This window comes from Gigantopelta aegis, chromosome 4 (genome assembly GCF_016097555.1).
Source record: "Gigantopelta aegis isolate Gae_Host chromosome 4, Gae_host_genome, whole genome shotgun sequence".
NCBI classification, from domain to species: Eukaryota; Metazoa; Mollusca; class Gastropoda; order Neomphalida; family Peltospiridae; genus Gigantopelta; species Gigantopelta aegis.
Window position 1 is genome coordinate 30934309 of NC_054702.1, and position 22365 is coordinate 30956673.

Sequence of the window (22365 nt, forward strand, 5' to 3'; positions counted from 1 at the left end):
TCTTTTTTATATAATTGATCATCAGAACACCACTAAAAAAACATCTGAATATACAGTTAAAGTTTGTTTTGTTTAACACCACCACTCGAGCCCAACTTAACTCTTTTTTATATAATTGATCATCAGAACACCACTAAAAAAACATCTGAATATACAGTTAAAGTTTGTTTTGTTTAACACCACCACTCGAGCCCAACTTAACTCTTTTTTATATAATTGATCATCAGAACACCACTAAACAAACATCTGAATATACAGTTAAAGTTTGTTTTGTTTAACACCACCACTCGAGCCCAACTTAACTCTTTTTTATATAATTGATCATCAGAACACCACTAAACAAACATCTGAATATACAGTTAAAGTTTGTTTTGTTTAACAACACCACTCGAGCCCAACTTAACTCTTTTTTATATAATTGATCATCAGAACACCACTAAAAAAACATCTGAATATACAGTTAAAGTTTGTCGAGCCCAACTTAACTCTTTTTTATATAATTGTTTAACAACACCACTCGAGCCCAACTTAACTCTTTTTTATATAATTGATCATCAGAACACCACTAAACAAACATCTGAATATACAGTTAAAGTTTGTTTTGTTTAACAACACCACTCGAGCCCAACTTAACTCTTTTTTATATAATTGATCATCAGAACACCACTAAACAAACATCTGAATATACAGTTAAAGTTTGTTTTGTTTAACAACACCACTCGAGCCCAACTTAACTCTTTTTTTTTTTATATAATTGATCATCAGAACACCACTAAACTAAAAACATCTGAATATACAGTTAAAGTTTGTTTTGTTTAACACCACCACTCGAGCCCAACTTAACTCTTTTTTATATAATTGATCATCAGAACACCACTAAACAAACATCTGAATATACAGTTAAAGTTTGTTTTGTTTAACACCACCACTCGAGCCCAACTTAACTCTTTTTTATATAATTGATCATCAGAACACCACTAAACAAACATCTGAATATACAGTTAAAGTTTGTTTTGTTTAACACCACCACTCGAGCCCAACTTAACTCTTTTTTATATAATTGATCATCAGACAAACACCACTAAAGCCCAACTTAACTCTTTTTTATATAATTGAATATACATCTGTATACAGTTAAAGTTTGTTTTGTTTAACACCACCACTCGAGCCCAACTTAACTCTTTTTTATATAATTGATCATCAGAACACCACTAAACAAACATCTGAATATACAGTTAAAGTTTGTTTTGTTTAACACCACCACTTGAGCCCACTGATTTATTAATCATCGGCTATTGGATGTCAAACACTTGGTCATTTTGACATATAATCTCGGAGAGGAAACCCACTACATTTTTCCATTAGTAGCAAGGGATCCTTTATATACACTATCCCACAGATGGCATATCACATACCACGGCCTTTGATATACCAGTCGTGGTGCACTGGCTGGAACGAGAAATAGCGCAACGGGCCCACCGATGGGGATCGATCCTAAACTGGCCGTGCATCAGATGAACATTTTACCATGGGGCTACGTCCCGCCATCACCGTATAAAGAATGGTGTCTTGTATCTTGTATGGGTGAAAAAACCCGGACGTACCTCAAAACAGTTTGCTGCTGAATCAAATTCCACCACCCGATGCTCCCCATTCAGGAAGTACACTTGCTCTGTGATCAGACGTCTGAAAATAAACATTCAGCATTTAGGTAAAGCAAGTTCAAGAATTGATCACACAGTGTATGATGGAGTCAATATATTTATTATTTTATATGGTTTTTCTGCTGCAAGTTTTTCATCTATTTTGTGGAACAGTACAAACAAAACAATGTTAAGTTTGCAACCTGAAAAGTGCCTCATAGTAATTTAAAAATGGTTAATTTGATGAGAGAGAGAGAGAGAGAGAGAGAGAGAGAGAGAGAGAGAGAGAGAGAGAGAGAGAGAGAGAGAGAGAGAGAGAGAGAGAGAGAGAGAGAGAGAGAGAGAGAGACAGAGAAAGAGGGTGAGAGAGACAAAGGAAGAGGGTGAGACAGACAAACAGACACAGAAAGAGTGGGCAAGGAGAGGGAAGGGGACAGGGACAGACACAGAATCTATAATCCTAGACCAAATGTCTGAATAATGGACAGACATCCAAGGAAGGATGAGAGAAATTGATACACAAGTGAAATGACACTTATAGTGAAAATGGGAGTGAATTTAAATGACACAGTGAACTGACCTCTGTGCAACACATTCAATCTCTTTAGTAGATGGAGCAAACTTTCTCCTTTTCTTCTCTAGAGTTCTTGAAAGACACTGAAAAGAATCAAAGATTGAAATAAATAAATGAATGAGTGAATGAATGAATGAATGAATGAATGAATGAATGAATGAATGAATGAATGAATGAATGAATGAATGAATGAATGAATGAATGAATGAATGAATGGATGGATGGATGGATGAATGAATGAATGAATGAATGTTTAACGACACCCCAGCACAAAAATACCCATCGGCTATTGGGTGTCAGAAAATGTAAAGCTACCCTTTGGTTTTGTGTTCACAACATATACATATATAATATTCCATAATAATGGCAACTAAAGCAGGTGTAACACAGTTCTTGGCATGTTAAGAACATTATCAGTTCTATTTTGTCAGAATAGAGGATAATAAACTAGTTACCAGTTATTATCAAATTTATGTCCTGAGTGAAATCATTTTCAGTTGTCACAAGCTATAATGAGTGACAACTGAAAAATATTACCTTAGTAATTTTTTCTCTTTAAGAACCTTCTATTTTCATTATGACTACATTGATATAGAAACAATGTTAACTTTACACACACTGTTCTGAGTATTGCTATGACTTTGTATTTTATTCATGATCACAAATAATTTTTAAAAACCAAAGTTCTATTTATTCTGTCAAAAAAATTGTAATGAATTTATTAAAAGAGCATTTTATTACAAATTTAACAATAAAAACTGATAGATGTAAATGCAAACGCTTTAAAGTATGTGATGTCATTGTGTATGTTTGCCAAATTGTGATGATGTCATATTTAGTACTGGCAAAGACGAGTGCCCAATGGGGTAATAAATAGTGTTAACCTTTCCTGGTATATATTTGATAATAAAGTAACCAGACAAGGCCAGGTTTATCTTACAGCATCAAGCTTAGCGGTGGGTTATTATCAGTGAGAGCAGTAACAGTGTATCCATAAAGATAATCACATTCCTCTGCATGCCGTAGTCAATCCTTTACCAGCATATAAGCTCTAACTTGTATTTTGTGGAATAATATAATAAATGTTTATATTTATGTCTGGACTGGAAATAATACTGTGAACATTTCAAATAAAAAAATCAAATAAATAATAATTTTAAAAAATCACAGAAATTTTATTTCAATTACTGAATTTTTCAATTCTGTTAATTTTTCCCAAATCATAAAAAATCTTCCCCACTATATCTATAAATTTAACTTTGTATGGATGTTGTAGTCTTACCTTATGACAGAACCTGGCATATTTTCCTTCCTCTGTTGTGGAATCCATGGAGCACTTCTTGAGGTGACACTGGAGATATTTCTGAACACGTGAGTTTGGTGGAGACAGGGTGCTTGTTGTGACAGCCATAAGCTGCCAGCTTCGTTGGTTTACCAAACTGTTAGGGTCTGACAACAAAGAAATTAGCATCAGAAGGTTTTAAACATCAAGCAACACATGCTGAGAATTTAAAGAATTTATGAATATTAATTTAAAGAAAAATCCACAACTTGTGCTGACTAGAGTTTCAACAAAATCCACCACTAATTATTTCAATATTGTTCTAGTTTTTGCTGCAATAATCAAAAACTCTGAAATAGAATTAGGCAATTAAGCTAAACAATTGACGATCTGCAACATTAGTAGAGATGTGGCAGACTCTTCAAGAACAAAATTATAATTACAGTGCCCCCCCCCCCCGTAATGCGATCAATTCTTGAACAGCCCTCAACTGAACCGGTGTTCGAAACCATAGTGGTACATGGACACGTTAAACCACTTAATAATAATAATAATCAGTTGAGTCAACTGACCCACTTACCTGGATGGTCTGTCGTCTGTTTGATGAGTTGTACGTAGAACTCGTTACACAGGTGATCGTTCTCCAGACACTTCTGCATCAAGACTTGGACCATGCCGACATGGTCATGAGATTCTCCCGCTACTGAACACAACAACAAAACTTACAGTCAGAGGAGAATTTGACAATTTAATACTTTTTCTAAATTTAATTATTAATCCCTCTTACATTAGTGTTTTCTCTAGAAATTTGGCAAGGCATGGTAGACTAAACACTCTTGGGGCATTTTCACTATTTTCAGAGCACTTTTGTTTCATTAAAGACAAACAAATCATTTGAAATTAAAATAAATGTAATTAATAAATGAATGACGAACATACATGTAAATAACAGATTCTTATAATAACACATTCTCTGAGTGTTTTAAAAAAGGTAATTTTAGAGTCAGTAATTGAGAAACGCTCGTTTAATCTCAGGGCAGCATGGCGGTACGCTATTGATGGTGACGCACCATACCTAAACAAGCTAGGAAAAACACTATACATATATATCAAAGCTAACAACAAGTTAGCCTACTATGCTAAGATTTACATCTGGAGAGGTCTTAAATATAGGAAAAAATATAGGCATACTGCTTGTTGACAGATCATTTATCATTTAAATTTTGTGGTAATATTAAAGTGGTTTAAATAAGATATATATTATATTTCCAAGCCAATTCCATAATTCATTGTAGTTATCTCCCCTACTCTACGTGATAAGATGTCTGGTAGGTAGATTTTTTCTTTTACTTCCTGCCTCATTCAGAAAAGATCTATGGAGGATAATTGATAGGGGAAATAACTCTAGTCAATGATTAATGTTAGTCTACATGAACACCCATAGCATGTTCAGGGGGACATGTGCTTTCGAACAATTTGACTGGTACCATTGTGTTCTATCATATCACATTCATTTAACATCAAGACACAAAAACCAGTCTAACAAGCAATCACTCGCCCTCCTGAACATGGCTCTGATTGTAACTGCATTATTTAGTGTGTATGTAATAATGACTTGTTTTATATTAATACATTGGTTTAAACCATCGTCTATTGGATGTCAAACATTTGGTAAGTTTGACATAGTCTTAAAAGTTAAAAGTTTGTTTTGTTTAACAACACCACTAGAGCATATTGATTTATTAATCATCAGCTATTGGATGTCAATCATTTGGACATTTTTATATAATCTTAGAGAGAAAAAGTTAAAGTTTGTTTTGTTTAACACCACCACTAGAGCACATTGATTAACTAATCATCGGCTGTTGGATGTCAAACATTTGGCTCTTCTTTCCGACAGACAGGAAAGCATATTGACCTTTGACTAGTTGTGGTGCACTGGTTGGAACAATACAAACTCAATCAGATGAACGGATCCACAGAGGTGATTCGAAACTACAACATAAGCACCTCAAGTTAGTACTCCACCGACTGAGCTAAAACCTAGCCCTCTTAAAGAGGAAACCCGCTACATTGTTCCATTAGTAGCAAGGGATCTTTTATATTCACCATCCCACAATCAGGATAGCACATACCATGGCCTTCTTTATGCACTGGCTGGAATGAGAAATAGCCCAATGGGTCCACTGATGTGGATCAATCCAACTGGGCATCAGATGAGCACAATAATTTTATTTTCCTAAATTAAATTGCAAATGATGATGCTGCTGCTGCTACATGCATATATGTTTGGTTGGAATGACACTAACATTACATTTCTGCAATATAAATCTAACTGTCAACCATTACACAGACCCAGATGTAACTCTTTAACAGTTCAATATTTAACATGTTTTGTGACTCACCTGCTTCCTCGATGCCGGTGTAGACGAGAATGGAGTTGAACATCTTCACCCCGATCTCCTCCACCGTGGGGTCGTGTATCGCGGTGAGGCTCTGGCGCAGCGGACTCTTGGTGTACGACCAGTAACTCACGTCAAACTGGCCGCTGTTGGAAGCGGCGTAATGTTGTAACCGATCAATCCTCGACTTGGTCAGTCTGTGGAGTAAAAATTGATAATATATTATTACAAACTTCCCAACATTATACGATTTATACTCTGTTCTGATTGGGCGACTTCACTTTAAAACTGAATAGTTAATCTGTGGAGTAATTATTAATAATATATAAGCACAAACTTCCAGACATTATACGATTTACTCTATTCTGATTGGGCGATGTCACTTAAAAACTTAATAAACCTCAGAAAATGATGTCATTACGTCAAATGGAATGTTATTGCATGAAAAAAGGTCATGGAGAGGATGTTAGAAACTGATTTTTGTGTATTTTTAACAAATAGAATTATTGTTTGTAATTATAAAAATTGTTTGTCATTTTAAAAAAATTGATCTATGTATAACAGTCACAAATTTAGTATAAAATCACTTCGCTACGCTAAGCAATTTATACAATTTGTGACTGTTATATGTCAATAAATTCAGAAAAAAACCCAAACAATTGTTATATATCTGAACAGTAGTTGCTAATTAATTTTCAATTAACCAGAGATGTCACTAAGCAAAATTAAAAAAAAAAAGGTTCCCTGAAATTATATTATTAGGCTCTTGTTTAAGGAAACATTTAAGCTTATATTATACCTCTCCCGATTATAAACATAATTGACAAGTTTTGTAAAAGGTTATACCATTTTTTAACATTTTAAAATAATTGGAATGGGTGTTATAATGTCAGTCATAGATATTCATCACAATTAGATTTTTATGTTTATATCCATCGAAGAAAGGGGCAAGACGTAGCCCAGTGGTCATGTGCTCGCTTGATGCATGGTCAGTTTGGGATCGATCCCTGTCAAGTGGGCCCATTGTGCTATTTCTCGTTACAACCAGTGCATCACAACTGGTATATCAAAGGCTGTGGTATGTGTTATCCTATCTATGGAATGGTGCAAATAAAAGATCCCATGCTGCTAATTGAAAAGAGTAGCCCATGAAGTGGTAGCAGTGGGTTTCCTTCCTCAATATCTGTGTGGTACTTAAGCATATAACCGTAAATAAAATGTGTTGAGTGCATCATTAAATAAAACATTTTCTTCCATCCAAGAAACGTGTAAACACTATTGTTATCAGTTCACGAGTACAGAGATTGTTAAAAACAAACACACCTTCTCAGAGTGTTCCTAAGGAAACCTGCCCCACTGTCCTGCAGGGGGCGCTGTAGCAGACGACTTTCAGACAGAGCCTTTCGACATCGGACTAATTCTTCGTAAAGTTTCAGTTTTTCTTCATCCGTCATCTTTATCTACAACAGATGTGACACATTATACACAAAGCTTTTTTAATAGGTTGAAAAAAGTTTTTCTTAATGACTTAGAAGCGATTCAGAGATAAAGAAAACATTTTTTCCTAATATCTTTCTGGAATAATCATAATTTTTCTTCAAACACTTTTTAGGGTATAATTTATTATTATTTAGTGCTAGCTTATGATAATTACAGTAGCAGAAAGACATTTTAGTCAAATATATTGTTGACCGAGAATTAACTAGGTCTATCTGCAATGTATTTGATGTCAAACATTTGGAGGGAGGGAGAAAAAAAAGAGAGAGAGAGATAGAGAGAGACAGAACACAGAGAAGAAAAAAGAGTGTGGAGAATAGTTGTACTGTCAACATACCTTCTTCATTCCTTCGTAGTCGTGTTTCATCCACGATGCATGGTGTGGTGAGTAGCTTGCGACGAGGTGGCCGATGTCCTCCTTGTAGTTAGTTTCGAACATGAACGTCCTCTGTGGACAGTCAGTCTGAGCCTTGTTGCGCAGTTCCAGCGTCACGTAGTTGTCATTCGCATCTATCGACACCGACTCGATCTCTGAGTAGCGGAAATCGTGAATCACAGACTTGTCCTTGGCGCGAACAAACTTGATTCCATCCATGTTGATGGCAAGAAGGGCGTCACTTGTGTGGGACCACAAGCCTTTGTGAACAATTGGAAACAGCGTGCAGCCGTAGAGTGGGAACTGTTTTACACACGTCAGATACCAGACTTTGGCTTCAAGCTCAGTTTTCCCCGTTCCATAGTGCTGAAATTAAAATCCATGCCATTAGATCACCAGCTTATCATAATAATGTGCTTATATTTGTGAAATACAACATCCATATACCCAATTTATTTTTTCATAATCTGTTACTAAATTCTTGAAAAATAAAATAAACAATAGCCTATTTCAAGTTTTGGAAGTTCTTTAATTTACTGGGAAATACAAACATCATGTTTTGTCTAAATCATTTCAACCTGTAACCAAATAAAAATACATTTTGCCATCTAAAATCTATCCACATTACCCACCCACCCTAAAAATATTCTAGTAATTGCAAAAAATTATATATTAATTTATATCTCAATGCATTCAGCCATTCGTAATCCAAAGTTGTTGATAAATTAAGTATAAGATACTGAATGATCCTTTCCATTTGGAGTAAATACCTTGTGAGCTTTAGCAACTTCCACAGACCAGTTTCTTCCTGATGAGGACAGAATTCTCTTACTCAAATACTGTTCTGCTTCACTGTATCTGTACACAAAACATTAACACAATTAGTTGCTTTTCTAAACTCTAATTCATAAATAAACATAAATGTATAAGTTTGGTATCTTTATTGCAACACAAAATGATATTTGTATATACAGTGAAACCCCTCAAAAACGGACAGCCATGGGACCAAGAAAAAAATCCAGTTTACAGAGGTTTCAATATCGAGGTAAACCATTTGTTGGTTGGTGTTCTTTACAAAATAACAACAAAACAAAAAAAAAGGGTTTAAATAATTGGAAAAATTAATTAAATTCCTAGTTGCTTTGCCGTTCAATGTGGTAATCGTGAGACGTACATGTAGGCTATGAAAGGGAGCTCAATCAACTTTGTAAGTTAATCTAACTTTGTAACAATCGAGCTCAGAATAAAGGGAGTACATGTATTTCCTCCAGTTATTTAAACATCAAAGCTGTTAATTAATCCATTAATTGGTATTTGTCAACTGCACAACAGTGACACTGGAGCATGCGCACATGTAATTAGCTCTGTGTATGCAATCACGTTATCGGCTTAATGGGTATTCAAATATAAGTAATGCAGTAATGATTGACACTGGTGTGACCATCCAGTTTTCTAAGGTAAAATTTGCATTAAAGGAACACAATGGGACCGAATAATTTTGTCAGGTGCAGTTTAGAGGGGTAAATTTTACTGTTAAAAGATAAGTAAATCACTGGACCGTGTAAAATGTCTGGTTTTGAGGGGTTTCACTGTACTACATTGAAACAAATTATTTAAAGTGATTATTACTGAAAATCTAGTCTGAAATATTCAAGAAGAGTTGGGCTTATGCCACATGAACTATATTTTTGGTCATATCTCGTCATCATACATTGCCAGTGACTGTATGATAAATTTCTAGACCCATCCCCGACAGGTACATGTTTTGAATGACTATTTGATGAGGAGAAGAAAACACTTTACTATCAGCAGTATTAAAAGGTAGTTCTAAAAAAGATGCATCCCATTAGAGAGTGGACTTGCTTTAAAGAGATCTCAAAACATTCTGTTCTAGAGTTGTTTACCTGAAAGACTTGTCCTCTTCAAACTCTCCCCAGATCACCTGAGCCTGCAGACCGGCCAGCTGTAACGCCACTTTCTCCGACACGGAGAACTCATCCAGCTGTGAACAACAACAATAAACACTGAACTGGAATCTCCCATACATAAACATAGCCTTACTACAGTACCAGTATTCCACATAAAATCTATCTATCTGTGTATCTATCTATGTATCTATCTATGTATCTATGTATCTATCTATTTATTTATTAATCAATCAATCATTTATTTCCATATATGAATCATAAAGACATGAACAATAATATCAAACAGCAAGAAAAGAAAAACAAGACATGAGTTATGATTAGTGTATACATTTTAAATCAATCTGACCTTTCATTCTGAAGATAGAGATCATCAAAAAGTTTGATCTCAACATCTTTCAGGTGTTATAACACCTCTTCTAGCCGACATTGATATGTCATTTTTGTGTCGTTTTAAAGTTTTTATATTTATCTATCTCTTTAGATATATCATTATACAAACATTCTCATAATACCCATCTGTAGTCTTTATTAATAAAACCAGCCATTATTGTGATGGTTGAACATAGTAGAAACAAACAATAAAATAGAAAATATCTGATCTATTTAAAGTCAACTTTCCATTAACGTGATTTTAAGCACGTTTCTGTGTGTTTGAACTGTTTGGTTTGTATTTTTGGAGGCACTGAAAACAAAATGTAATAAGACTATACCTTATAGAACCAATACTCTTTTGTTCAGCATTTTTGTTAATTTTCCAAAACCTGACATTATTGACTTGTGTTTATTATTTTTTTTTGTTTTATTATTATTATTATTTTTTTATTGACCCCAGCTCATTTTGACGATGCCAGGGTTGGGATGCCCTGATTCATCGCCTCACAGAATATAAATTAGATTATACTAGCTAAATACTGGAAGTACATACACTTTGTGGTAGTATGCTGATTATAGTAATAGTAATACTTATAATACAAATAACGTACATGGTGATATATTTAATATTAATGCATATGTACATGTAGATAGTAGTATTATAAATGACTAGTTAATAGAAATATATTTAAATAGGCTGGTTGATGTAATGGGGACATAAAATAAATATATAAGTTTAGAAAGAAAGAATGTTAAAAAGAGAAGTTATAATATGTAATTATAGTGATAAGCAATAATGTCAAAATTCACGTCAAGCGCTCGCTTGATAATTGTTTCTATTATCTTGTGTTTATTGTCAATAAAACAATATATACATATATGTAGAATGAAAAAAGTATTACCAAATGTGAAAACCTGTTTAGAACATATTAAGTTTTTTAAAGAAATAGAATTATATTCATTATATTTATACTCTCCAGCAAAGGCTTCTAGAATAAGAAAAAGATGGGAAAATACTGAGCAGTCTTTATTTTCATCAATGTATCAAGCAATATCTGCAAGTTCGTATAATATTCATGGATATATATTATGTTTTAATGTGACAATCATAGTTTTGTGTAGATGTACTGTATGTATTTAAATATGTGAATAAAAATTAAAATGAAAACCCCCGTTTCCGTGTGTAAGTTTATCGATACAATGCATTTATATAATACTGTTTCCATATACGCAATTCTGCTGGAAAAAAAAAGTTGATTCATCAGCAATTTTTCCACACGCATAGCATATTGACATCATAATATGAAGTATTTACTTTTGGCTTAAAATACACTTCTTTGACGTCAAATTTTTTACAGTAATCTGCTTGTAAAAACACAGATATGGAAAAGTACATTTTGGCACACAGAAACACGCCGGATAAATTGCATGCGGAATCGCATTTTTGGAAAGTGAGAATTTTACCAACTAGACTACTCACCCTGACCACTTTGTTCACTGCCTCAGCGTACAGAAGGTGGTATTCTATCGGATCATTCGGAATGTCGTGAACATGGCGGTACACACGCTTCCTGAACACCAGCTTAGCATCCAGCCCTCCCAGCGCCATCTTGGGGCCTTTCTTCGAGACCGTTTCATACTTACTCATCTGGGCTGACAAACGGTCACCTCTGAAAAATTATATCAATGAATTGATGAATGGATGGATGGATGGATGGATGGATGGATGGATGGATGGATGGATGAAAGGATGAAAGTATTTTGGGTGACTTAGTGAATGGGGTTGATGGATGGATAGATGGATGGAAAAATGGATGAATGGATGGGTAAGATGAATGAATGGATGGTATGAAATGGGAATGAATGAATGGATGAATGAATGGATGATGTATTGATGGATTGGTGGATGGAAATATGTAACAATACCCCAGTATGAAAGAAACCTCAGCTGTTGGATATCAAACAAGAATAAAAGAACCAAATCAATGAGTAATAAGTCAGTGATAGAATTTAGTGAATGTATGAATTAAACTAATAATTTGTATATAACAAAATGCTTACTAATCAATCTGCTGATAAAATTGTGAGCTGGGTTACAAGAAATTAAACTGTTAAATGATAATTTAAAGGTTAAAAATTAAAAAAAAATTAAAATAATAATTCAGTTTTTTTGAAAAATTCTATTGTTATACTTACTGTTCCCACTCTGCTAGAATATCCGCCACATATTCATAACTACGAATAAATCTCTCATACTCCTTAGTAACCTGAAAACAAATAAATGTCGTAAAATAACATTTTCCATACAACAGTACTTTATTGGTACCAACACTTTGATCCAATTAGCTTTTTCACATCTTACAGTTAAAATAATTATTTAATTTACCAGCATATCTCATATACATGTACATGTATAGACAAACCTTCTACAGACTTAATCATAATGAACTGACAGACTAGCCTTCTTCAGACATAAGTAGCCTTCCATAGAGTTAATCATACCTTATAGACCGACTTTCCTTGTTAAAGATTTAATCATATCTTACAGGCAGGCGAGTACCGTCTACAGACAATCAGCCATCTATATATTTAATCATACCCGACAGACAGACCAGCCTATACCTTACATAGATTTAATCATGCCTCAAAGACAGACCAGCCTTGTCTAGATTTAATAATACCTCATAGACAGATTACCAGCCTTGTCTAGTTTTAATAATACCTCATAGACAGACCTGCCTTGTATTTAATCATACCTCATAGACAGATTACCAAATTTAATCATACCTCATAGACCAACCAGCCTTGTATAGATTTAATCATACCTTCAGACAGATCACCTTGTATCTATAAATTTAATCAGACCTTATAGACAGACAAGCCTGGTATAGATTTAATCATACCTCTTAGACAGACCAGTGCTATATAGATTTAATCATACATCATAGACCGACCAATGCTATATAGATTTAATCATACATCATAGACAGATCACCAGATTTAATCATACCTCATAGACAAACCAGCCTTGTATAGATTTAATCTTACCACATAGACAAACCAGCCTTGTATAGATTTAATCATACCTCTTAGACAGACCAGCGCTATATAGATTTAACCTTCTGACTACTGCAGGCATGGTTTTTGTCAAAAATTATCCAGTAGTCTAAAGGTTAATCATAGACCGACCAATGCTATATATATTTAATCATACCTCATAGACAGATCTGCCTTGTATAGATCTAATCATACCTCATCGACAGATCACCAGATTTAACCATACCTCCTAGACAAACCAGCCGTGTATAGATTTAATCATACCTCCTAGACAGACCAGTCTTGTATAGATTTAATCATACCACATAGACAAACCAGCCGTGTATAGTTTTAATCATACCTCTTAGACAGACCAGCGCTATATAGATTTAACCTTCTGACTACTGCAGGCATGGTTTTTGTCAAAAATTATCCAATAGTCTAAAGGTTAATCATAGACCGACCAATGCTATATATATTTAATCATACCTCATAGACAGATCTGCCTTGTATAGATCTAATCGTACCTCATAGACAGATCACCAGATTTAACCATACCTCCTAGACAAACCAGCCTTGTATAGATTTAATCATACCTCCTAGACAGACGTCTTGTATAGATTTAATCATACTACATAGACAAACCAGCCGTGTATAGATTTAATCATACCTCATAGACAGACCAGTCTTGTATAGATTTAATCATACCACATAGACAAACCAGCCTTGTATAGATTTAATCATACCTCATAGACAAATGAGCCGTGTCTAGATTTAATCATACCTCATAGACCAGCCTTGTATAGATTTAATCATACCTCATAGACCTACCAGCCTTGTATAGACTTAATCATACCTCATACACAGACCAGCCTTGTATAGATTTAATCATACCTCATAGACAGATCAGCCGTGTCTAGATTTAATCATACCTCATAGACCAGCCTTGTATAGATTTAATCATACCTCATAGACCTACCAGCCTTGTATAGACTTAATCATACCTCATACACAGACCAGCCTTGTATAGATTTAATCATACCTCATAGACAGATCAGCCGTGTCTAGATTTAATCATACCTCATAGACCAGCCTTGTATAGATTTAATCATACCTCATAGACCTACCAGCCTTGTATAGACTTAATCATACCTCATACACAGACCAGCCTTGTATAGATTTAATCATACCTCATAGACAGACCAGTCTTGTATAGATTTAATCATACCACATAGACAGACCAGCCTTGTATAGATTTAATCATACCTCATAGACAGACCAGCCTTGTATAGATTTAATCATACCTCATAGACAGACCAGTCTTGTATAGATTTAATCATACCACATAGACAGACCAGTCTTGTATAGATTTAATCATACCTCATAGACAGACCAGTCTTGTATAGATTTAATCATACCACATAGACAGACCAGTCTTGTATAGATTTAATCATACCTCATAGACAGACCAGTCTTGTATAGATTTAATCATACCACATAGACAAACCAGTCTTGTATAGATTTAATCATACCTCATAGGCCAACCAGGCTTGTATATATTTAATCATACCTCATACACAGATCAGCCGTGTCTAGATTTAATCATATCTCATAGACCAGCCTTGTATAGATTTAATCATACCTCATAGACAGATCATCTTGTATAGATTTAATCATACCTCATACACAGACCAGCCTTGTATAGATTTAGTCATACCTCATACACAGACCAGCCTTGTATAGATTTAATCATACCTCATACACAGACCAGCCTTGTATATATTTAATCATACCTCATAGACAGATTATCTTGTATAGATTTAATCATACCTCATAGACTGACCAGCCTTGTATAGATTTAATCATACCTCATACACAGACCAACCTTGTATAGATTTAATCATACCTCATAGACTGACCAGCCTTGTATAGATTTAATCATACCTCATACACAGACCAGTCTTGTATAGATTTAATCATACCTCATAGACTGACCAGCCTTCTACAGACTTCAGTCCAATCTTTTTGGCGACTTTCTCCAGCAGGTCTGTGGTCGTGTCACACGACAGAATGCTGACAGCCTTCGTCTTGCCATCCATGAAATACACTTTACAAATGATTGGACTGACAGCACGGAGACACTGAAACATAGCATCACATTGTTAATTACACGAGATGTCACTTTGAGACAAACAGTGTTTTACAATGATGTCATTTAAGAATAGAAATGTGATACTAAACAAATTATTACTCATAGAGTTCATAATTGCACAGAGATTTTATTTAACAAATATTATAATGATTCCTAAGACAACATGGTTATTATGCATGTTGATATAGAATACAAATGGCAGTAAATAGGGATTAATTTTATTTTTAAAGTTTGTTTTGTTTAATGACATCAGTAGAGCACATTTCTTTATTTATCATTTTTTAAAACACAAATGTTTAAACATTACAAATATATGTAGTTATGAATGAAAGGTAAACAGGCTTTATAAATCTGCCCAATATGTATCATATTATGGACTGATAAACTGTTTTACAATTAATGTACAGCTGGTGTCATGGATTGCTCATTGGGGTTGCCCCGAGTCGGGCCACTGGCATCCAGGGATGGGACTTGGGATAGACATGCTCGAAACCTTCGTGGTATATAGGGATGAAAAAACTCTCAAGACAAGTCAAGTCAAGTCATTGGGGTTATTATAATTCTTACCATGATCTCAATAGAAGATGGTGAATGCTATTACAATTCTTACCATGATCTCAATAGAAGACAGTGGATGCTATTACAATTCTTACCATGATCTCAATAGAAGACGGTGGATGTTATTACAATTCTTACCATGATCTCAATAGAAGACGGTGGATGCTATTACAATTCTTCCCATGATCTCAATAGAAGACGGTGGATGCTATTACAATTCTTCCCATGATCTCAATAGAAGACGGTGGATGCTATTACAATTCTTCCCATGATCTCAATAGAAGACGATGGATGCTATTACAATTCTCACCATGATATCAATAGAAGACGGTGGATGCCATCACAATTCTCACCATGATCTCAATAGAAGACCGTGGATGTTATCACAATTCTCACCATGGTCTCAATAGAAGACAGTGGATGCTATCACAATTCTCACCATGATATCAGTAGAAGACGGTGGATGCTATTACAATTCTCACCATGATATCAATAGAAGACAGTGGATGCTATCACAATTCTCACCATGGTCTCAATAGAAGACAGTGGATGCTATTACAATTCTCACCATGATATCAATAGAAGACAGTGGATGCTATCACAATTCTCACCATGATCTCAATAGAAGACAGTGGATGCTATCACAATTCTTACCATGATCTCAATAGAAGACGGTGGATGCTTCCTTGCTACGGCTCTCGGCACTGTGAGGTGATTGTGACACATGATGGCAAACTTGCCGGCCACCGCGTTGGAGCAGTTCTTCTTCACGTAAGACAACAAATACTGCAATAATTTGTAAAGAACTAAGTTTATTATATTATGTTTTACATTCGCTAAACTTTATCACAAGTAGTTAGTTGGTAATTATATGCCAAATGTTTGAACTGATGTTGTTAAAGTTTTCTAAGTTTGAACTCATATGATACTAACATACGTTAACTCCATCACCACCGGAAAAAGTAATACCGTATCTTGTTTTTTTACATGGTAAAAGCAAGAGGAAAAAAAGTAGGTTTTTTAATCAATACTTTGCACCTCAAGTGATCACTACTACTGATTTACATCCTGCTCTTTAATAATGGAAAAACGAGAAAATAGCATGTTAATTACAATGTATCCACAGGCTTTTGAAAACTGCGAGAACAACTGTTTCATTTGGGCTTCACTTGTGTATGTCTAGTTTGCATGAACCATTTTTCGTTTGCATATTAAATTTAGAACAAACTTATAGTCCATCCCACTGGGAATGCTTTTTTCAGACAATGGAATTTACTACAAGTTATTTATTTCTGAGCTGATTGTTTTCTTAATGGCACAAAAAAAACGTTGTTGTTTTTTATTTACAAAACACTATGACTTGTATTTTTATGTCAAACCAAACTGAAATTATTTACACAAAAATGGCACACAAAAAACGTTTTTTTATTTTTGTATGAGGATGGCACGGACTATACACGAAATGGCTGCATGAATTTGTTTACCGTAACCCATAAACAGTTCCTGCACATTTTCAATTATCAGAGGCCTAGGTATACAGCTATACAACAACCAAATGACGAGGTTGTCTCACCTTATGAAGGTTTTTGCTGGCCGAGAATGACGCTGTACAAAGGCACAAGATAAGCCACACATGGAGTAGACTATCGTTTTCGGAGTTCGCACGGGACTGGCGGATGAGCTGACAGAATATCTCGTCCCGCAGCTCGATTCGCTCGATTCCCAGTCGAACGATGTACTGGATGATGGGGATCACGTCATCCTCCTTCTGCTCGTCTCGCATCAACTTCGTCAACTCCTGAAACAACAACAATTTAAAAGATGGAGGTAACAATCAGGGATTAGCTTGTCCGGTATTAACCTGGTCAGTTCCTGAAACAACAATAACAAGGAAATACAATTTAAAATGCGGAAATAACAAACAAGGGCCAATTTGTCCCACACAAACCTGGTCAGTTCCTGAAACAACAACAGCAAATAACATTTCAAAATGTGGAAGTAACAAACAGGGATGTGATACCAATTTAAAAATAAATGCTGAAATGATCTTTAAGAAAAGCTGAACTTCTATACGATACTTAAATTCTCAACATTTAGATGAAATCCAGTCTACTTTGTGGACAAAATTCCTGAAACTTATGTAAACTAAAAAAATAAATTGCATGCATATTAATTTCATGTCCATCATGCCCAACCGCAAGTCACAAAATTTAAACACAATCATTATTTTTCAGGTTAGTGTGCTAAAGGTATTCACGAAATTTACACATGTATAACATACATGTGCTAAGTTGATTATTAAAAAACCCCAAAACATGTTATAATATTAATCCAGTTTACACTTGATATAAAGTGAAAAGATCAAATCCATAAGCATTATCAGACTCACATTGGCTCCGTGTCCTAGGAAACAACAATTAAACATATAGACTAGTCAAACTCTAAAATCGCTGACCCTAGCTACATGTATTAGGAAGTGTAAAATATGTTTTTACTGTTAAAGTAAACATTACGTAAAACACCTTTTTTAAATTATAATTTCTGGCAAATCTGATGTGAATACTGTTATTTGTAGTACCTACCAGCTTGTAATATATATAATGGTGGTAAGGTTTTAAAATATCATTCACCAAACTGCCAAATATGATTTAAAGTTGACTTTGGTGAATACAAGTCATTACCAATTCACCAAAAAAGCTAATTCAAATACCATGTGTCATTTGTATGTGTGTTGCTAGTTTAAAAAAGTAGTTTTGCTTACATGTAGGTAAATATTACTTAAATGTGGCTGCCCATTTTCTGATCAAATTTGTCAAATTATTTTTAAATTTTAGCATCCATCTTAAACCTTAAGTGGTTGCCTGGTAACAAGACAAGACCCATGTTTAAGGGTGGGAATTGGTGAACTGTAAAACAGAGGAAATCTAGGGGGGTCTGGGGTGGTGAACTATAAAAAAGAGGAAATCTAGAGGGGTCCGGGGTGGTGAACTGTAAAAAAAGAGGAAATCTAGAGGGGTCCGGGGTGGTGAACTGTAAAAAAGAGGAAATCTAGAGGGGTCCGGGGTGGTGAAGTGTAAAAATGAAGAAATCTAGAGGGGTCTGGGGTTGTGAAGTGTAAAAAAAAGGAAATCTCGAGGAGTCCGGGGTGGTGAAGTGTAAAAAAGAGGAAATCTAGAGGGGTCCGGGGTGTTGAAGTGTAAAAAAGAGGAAATCTAGAGGGGTCCGGGGTGGTGAACTGTAAAAAAGAGGAAATCTAGAGGGGTCTGGGGTGGTGAACTGTAAAAAAGAGGAAATCTTGAGGGGTCCGGGAAATTCTTGAAATCCTAGGTTAAAATCTGTGCCATCTGACACATTTTGGAGGCAAAAATTATTAAAATGCAAGGAAACGCAATGTTCCACGAGAGGAAAACCAGGGCTCCGAGGAGAATTCCCACCCCTGCATGTTGTGTCTGACACAGACATACCTTGAAGATGTTGCAGGCCAAGTGGATGTTCTCGGTGTCGTGCAGGTGGATGTGCGACGTCGGGATCAAACCCGATTTGTTGTACTGCAGCATTTCTTCCTTGGACAACACATCCTGAAACAGGACATACACAGGGCATAATATTTCACGAGAACCGTTGTTGTGTTCGCGTGTCGGTTACGCAACTTTAAAATCATGTGAATAGCCAATAGGTTATGTGGTGAACCATTGATTTCTAAAATTAAAAGTATCCTATTAGACTTCAAATTGAAAATCAGTTTAGTTTTTTAATACATTTGAACCACCAATATAGCATAGAACCATGCAGTTAGGTAGGTCTAACTCATTGGTTACTAGAACTATATTCATGAACTGAACAATCGATTACCTAAGTAAAACTCAAGTGGACCAACTTTTGATGACCTAAGATTTTGAAATATTGTCTCCTGCATACATTTGTACGCATAGTTATGGTTTCAGTTTTCAGGAATTTTGATTAACACTTCTGGGCAGAAATTAAAGTTTGTTTTGTTTAACAACAACACTAGAGAACATTGATTTATTAATCATCGGCTGTTGGATGTCAAACATTTGGTAATTCTGATGTATAGTCTTAGAAAGGAAACCTGCTACATTTTTTTATTAGCAGCTTGAGATTATATGCACCATCCCAAAGATAGGATAGCATTTGCTTAGTAATTTTCTTCTATGGACAAACAATCATGTAGTTATGATTTCAGTTTTCAGGAAGTTTGATGATCAATTCAGATAAAGTTCTAAAAAAAAAGGTTTTTTGAGAACATGAACCTACCTAGAAGAAAGGGCTGACCCTAATTGGTTTTTTTTAATGTATTTTAATTTTTCTTTTTGTTTGTATTGGTATATAGCTGAAAAGAATACATAAGTAACATTTTTATCTGGACCTATAATGGTGAATGTTGTTAAAACATTTTTTTTAAAGCTGACCTAAAATACCTAATTTTTGTCTGCATGTTCTTGAAAACACATAATTTGTTTTAAGCCTAAACAATCGCTTGGCAGTTTGCATCCCACAGCCACAAGTGCTAATGAAACATACACTGTAACATGTAACAATGATAAAACAAACATGGTGCGTATAGTGATTTTTCCATAGCGCTACCATTGTAAGAAAAATCAATGACTTGTCATACAGGAGCCCAATACAAACACGCCTTGGGCCACTCTACATACCACAGAGCACCGATCTCAACCAGGAGATAATTACCGTTACCACTCACATGCACGACTGGGGAAGCATCCGATTATGGGAAGTTTTATACTGCAACATACTGCAATATGGTTACCCTGTATTCCTTGGGGCAGGAAGTAGCCCAGTGGTAGAACACTCGCTTCATGTGTGATCAGTCTAGAATCGATCCTAGTTGGTGGGCCCATTGGGCTATTTCTTGTTCCAGCCAGTGCACCAAGACTGGTATGTGCTATCCTGTCTGTGGAGTGGTGCATATAAAAGATCCCTTGCTACTAATGGAAAAATATAGTGGGTTTCTTCTTTAAGACTATATGTCAGAATTACCAAATGTTTGACATCCAATAGATAATGATTAATAAATCAATGTGCTCTAGTGGTGTGGTGTCGTTGAACACAAACTTTAACTTTACAGTTATAAACAGATGCAAATTTTAGACATTTTATCCCCATAGTGATAAAGAAACACACAGAAGAAAAAAAGAAATAAAAATTAAATTAAAAAAAAAAGAAAGAAGGAAGTTAAGATTTCGAGTTTTATAACACACAAATGAATATCATACCCTCTCTTTATAACCTATTTAACCTTTTAACTGAGCTTGGCAATTATCCGGACACGTTTATTATCTGATGCACATAGACCCACTTTATAAAAACTGACCCCTTACATCGATGGCTCCAAGAAGTGCCTTTATTTTGTTTGTGGCAAACACTGGGTAATGCCGTTAATAATGGTCAAGAGGATCTGATCAATCACAGAGTGGGTCAGTGTATTATCAACAGTGCGCCACACAGGGAATAATTTCAGAGGTGAGCTGCGATTGCACCGAATAATCAATCATCATTCCGCACGGTTTCGGAGACAGGCACCAATTTAGTGAGGAATCAACTCAGTGATTTCCTGTTAAAGGGACATTCATTCCACACTGTGTAGCCATTGTGGGGCGAGATATAGTTCACTGGTAGGGTGTTCGCTTCAGGTATGATGGATTGTAGGAATGACTGGCCTCAAAATGAATTTAGATTTTTATTCCCTATTCCATCCTTTGACTAGTAAATCAAAATACTTGATATGAATTGTCCTGTCCATGGTAAAGTACCACAGTTCAGTTCTCTATCTTTTTATCTCTATCTGTCTTTATCTCTCTGTCTTTATCTCTCTGTCTCTCTGTGTGTGTGTGTCTCTTTCTGTCTCTCTGTCTGTCTGTCTCTCTCTCTCTATCTCTGATGTATAACCAGCAACATAATAAATACTAAAATAAGCTCTCAATCTCTCTCCCTCCCTATCCCTCTCTCTCATTCTCTCTCATTTAGTCTCTCTCTCTCTCTCTTATTTACTCTCTCTGTCTCTCTCTCTCTGTCTCTCTCTCTCTCTCTCTCTCTCTCTCTCTCTCTCTCTCTCTCTCTCTCTCTCTCTCTCTCTCTCTCTCTCTCTCTCTCTCTCTCTCTCTCTGTGATATATAACCAGCAACATAATAAATACTAAATAATCTAAACAAAAACTGAATATGGCACTAATTTACTGTTTTTGCATTTGGTTTTTATTCCCTTTGCAATCTGAAATCTCACCACCAACTAGGAAACAGAGAATAATACACAAACACTGTTTATCTAAATTGTATTTAATGAGCTATTGTGAATAAGATATGGTTGAAAACCACAAGTTGTAAAATAAATGGTCTCCAACAGACAACAGTGTATTATTATTTTTCTTACACACCCATAAAAAGTCAATTTTTAATATAGTTTAATGGACACACACTTACAAAAAAAGAAAAGAAAAAAAAAGAACAATACAGGGTAGGTTCAAAGAGTGAAGTTAATGGCATACTAAAACGACCTCATGCATTTAT

At 35.1% G+C, this 22365-nt stretch overlaps 1 protein-coding gene across 2 annotated transcripts in view; it reads right to left on the reverse strand.

The window, feature by feature from the left end:
- Nucleotides 1-22365, reverse strand: part of LOC121370367 (unconventional myosin-VIIb-like) — a 162006-nt gene that overhangs the window by 14121 nt on the left and 125520 nt on the right. For both annotated transcript variants that reach the window (XM_041495534.1, XM_041495533.1), the window contains 15 exons: nt 19285-19398; nt 17394-17618; nt 16475-16606; nt 15093-15251; nt 12271-12341; nt 11555-11744; nt 9679-9776; nt 8545-8632; nt 7736-8140; nt 7225-7361; nt 5905-6098; nt 4080-4202; nt 3500-3666; nt 2224-2300; nt 1605-1686 (listed from right to left, as the gene is read on the reverse strand). In XM_041495534.1, coding sequence (XP_041351468.1) covers nt 1605-1686; nt 2224-2300; nt 3500-3666; nt 4080-4202; nt 5905-6098; nt 7225-7361; nt 7736-8140; nt 8545-8632; nt 9679-9776; nt 11555-11744; nt 12271-12341; nt 15093-15251; nt 16475-16606; nt 17394-17618; nt 19285-19398 — 2262 coding nt within the window. The remainder of the gene's footprint in view (nt 1-1604; nt 1687-2223; nt 2301-3499; nt 3667-4079; nt 4203-5904; nt 6099-7224; nt 7362-7735; nt 8141-8544; nt 8633-9678; nt 9777-11554; nt 11745-12270; nt 12342-15092; nt 15252-16474; nt 16607-17393; nt 17619-19284; nt 19399-22365) is intronic.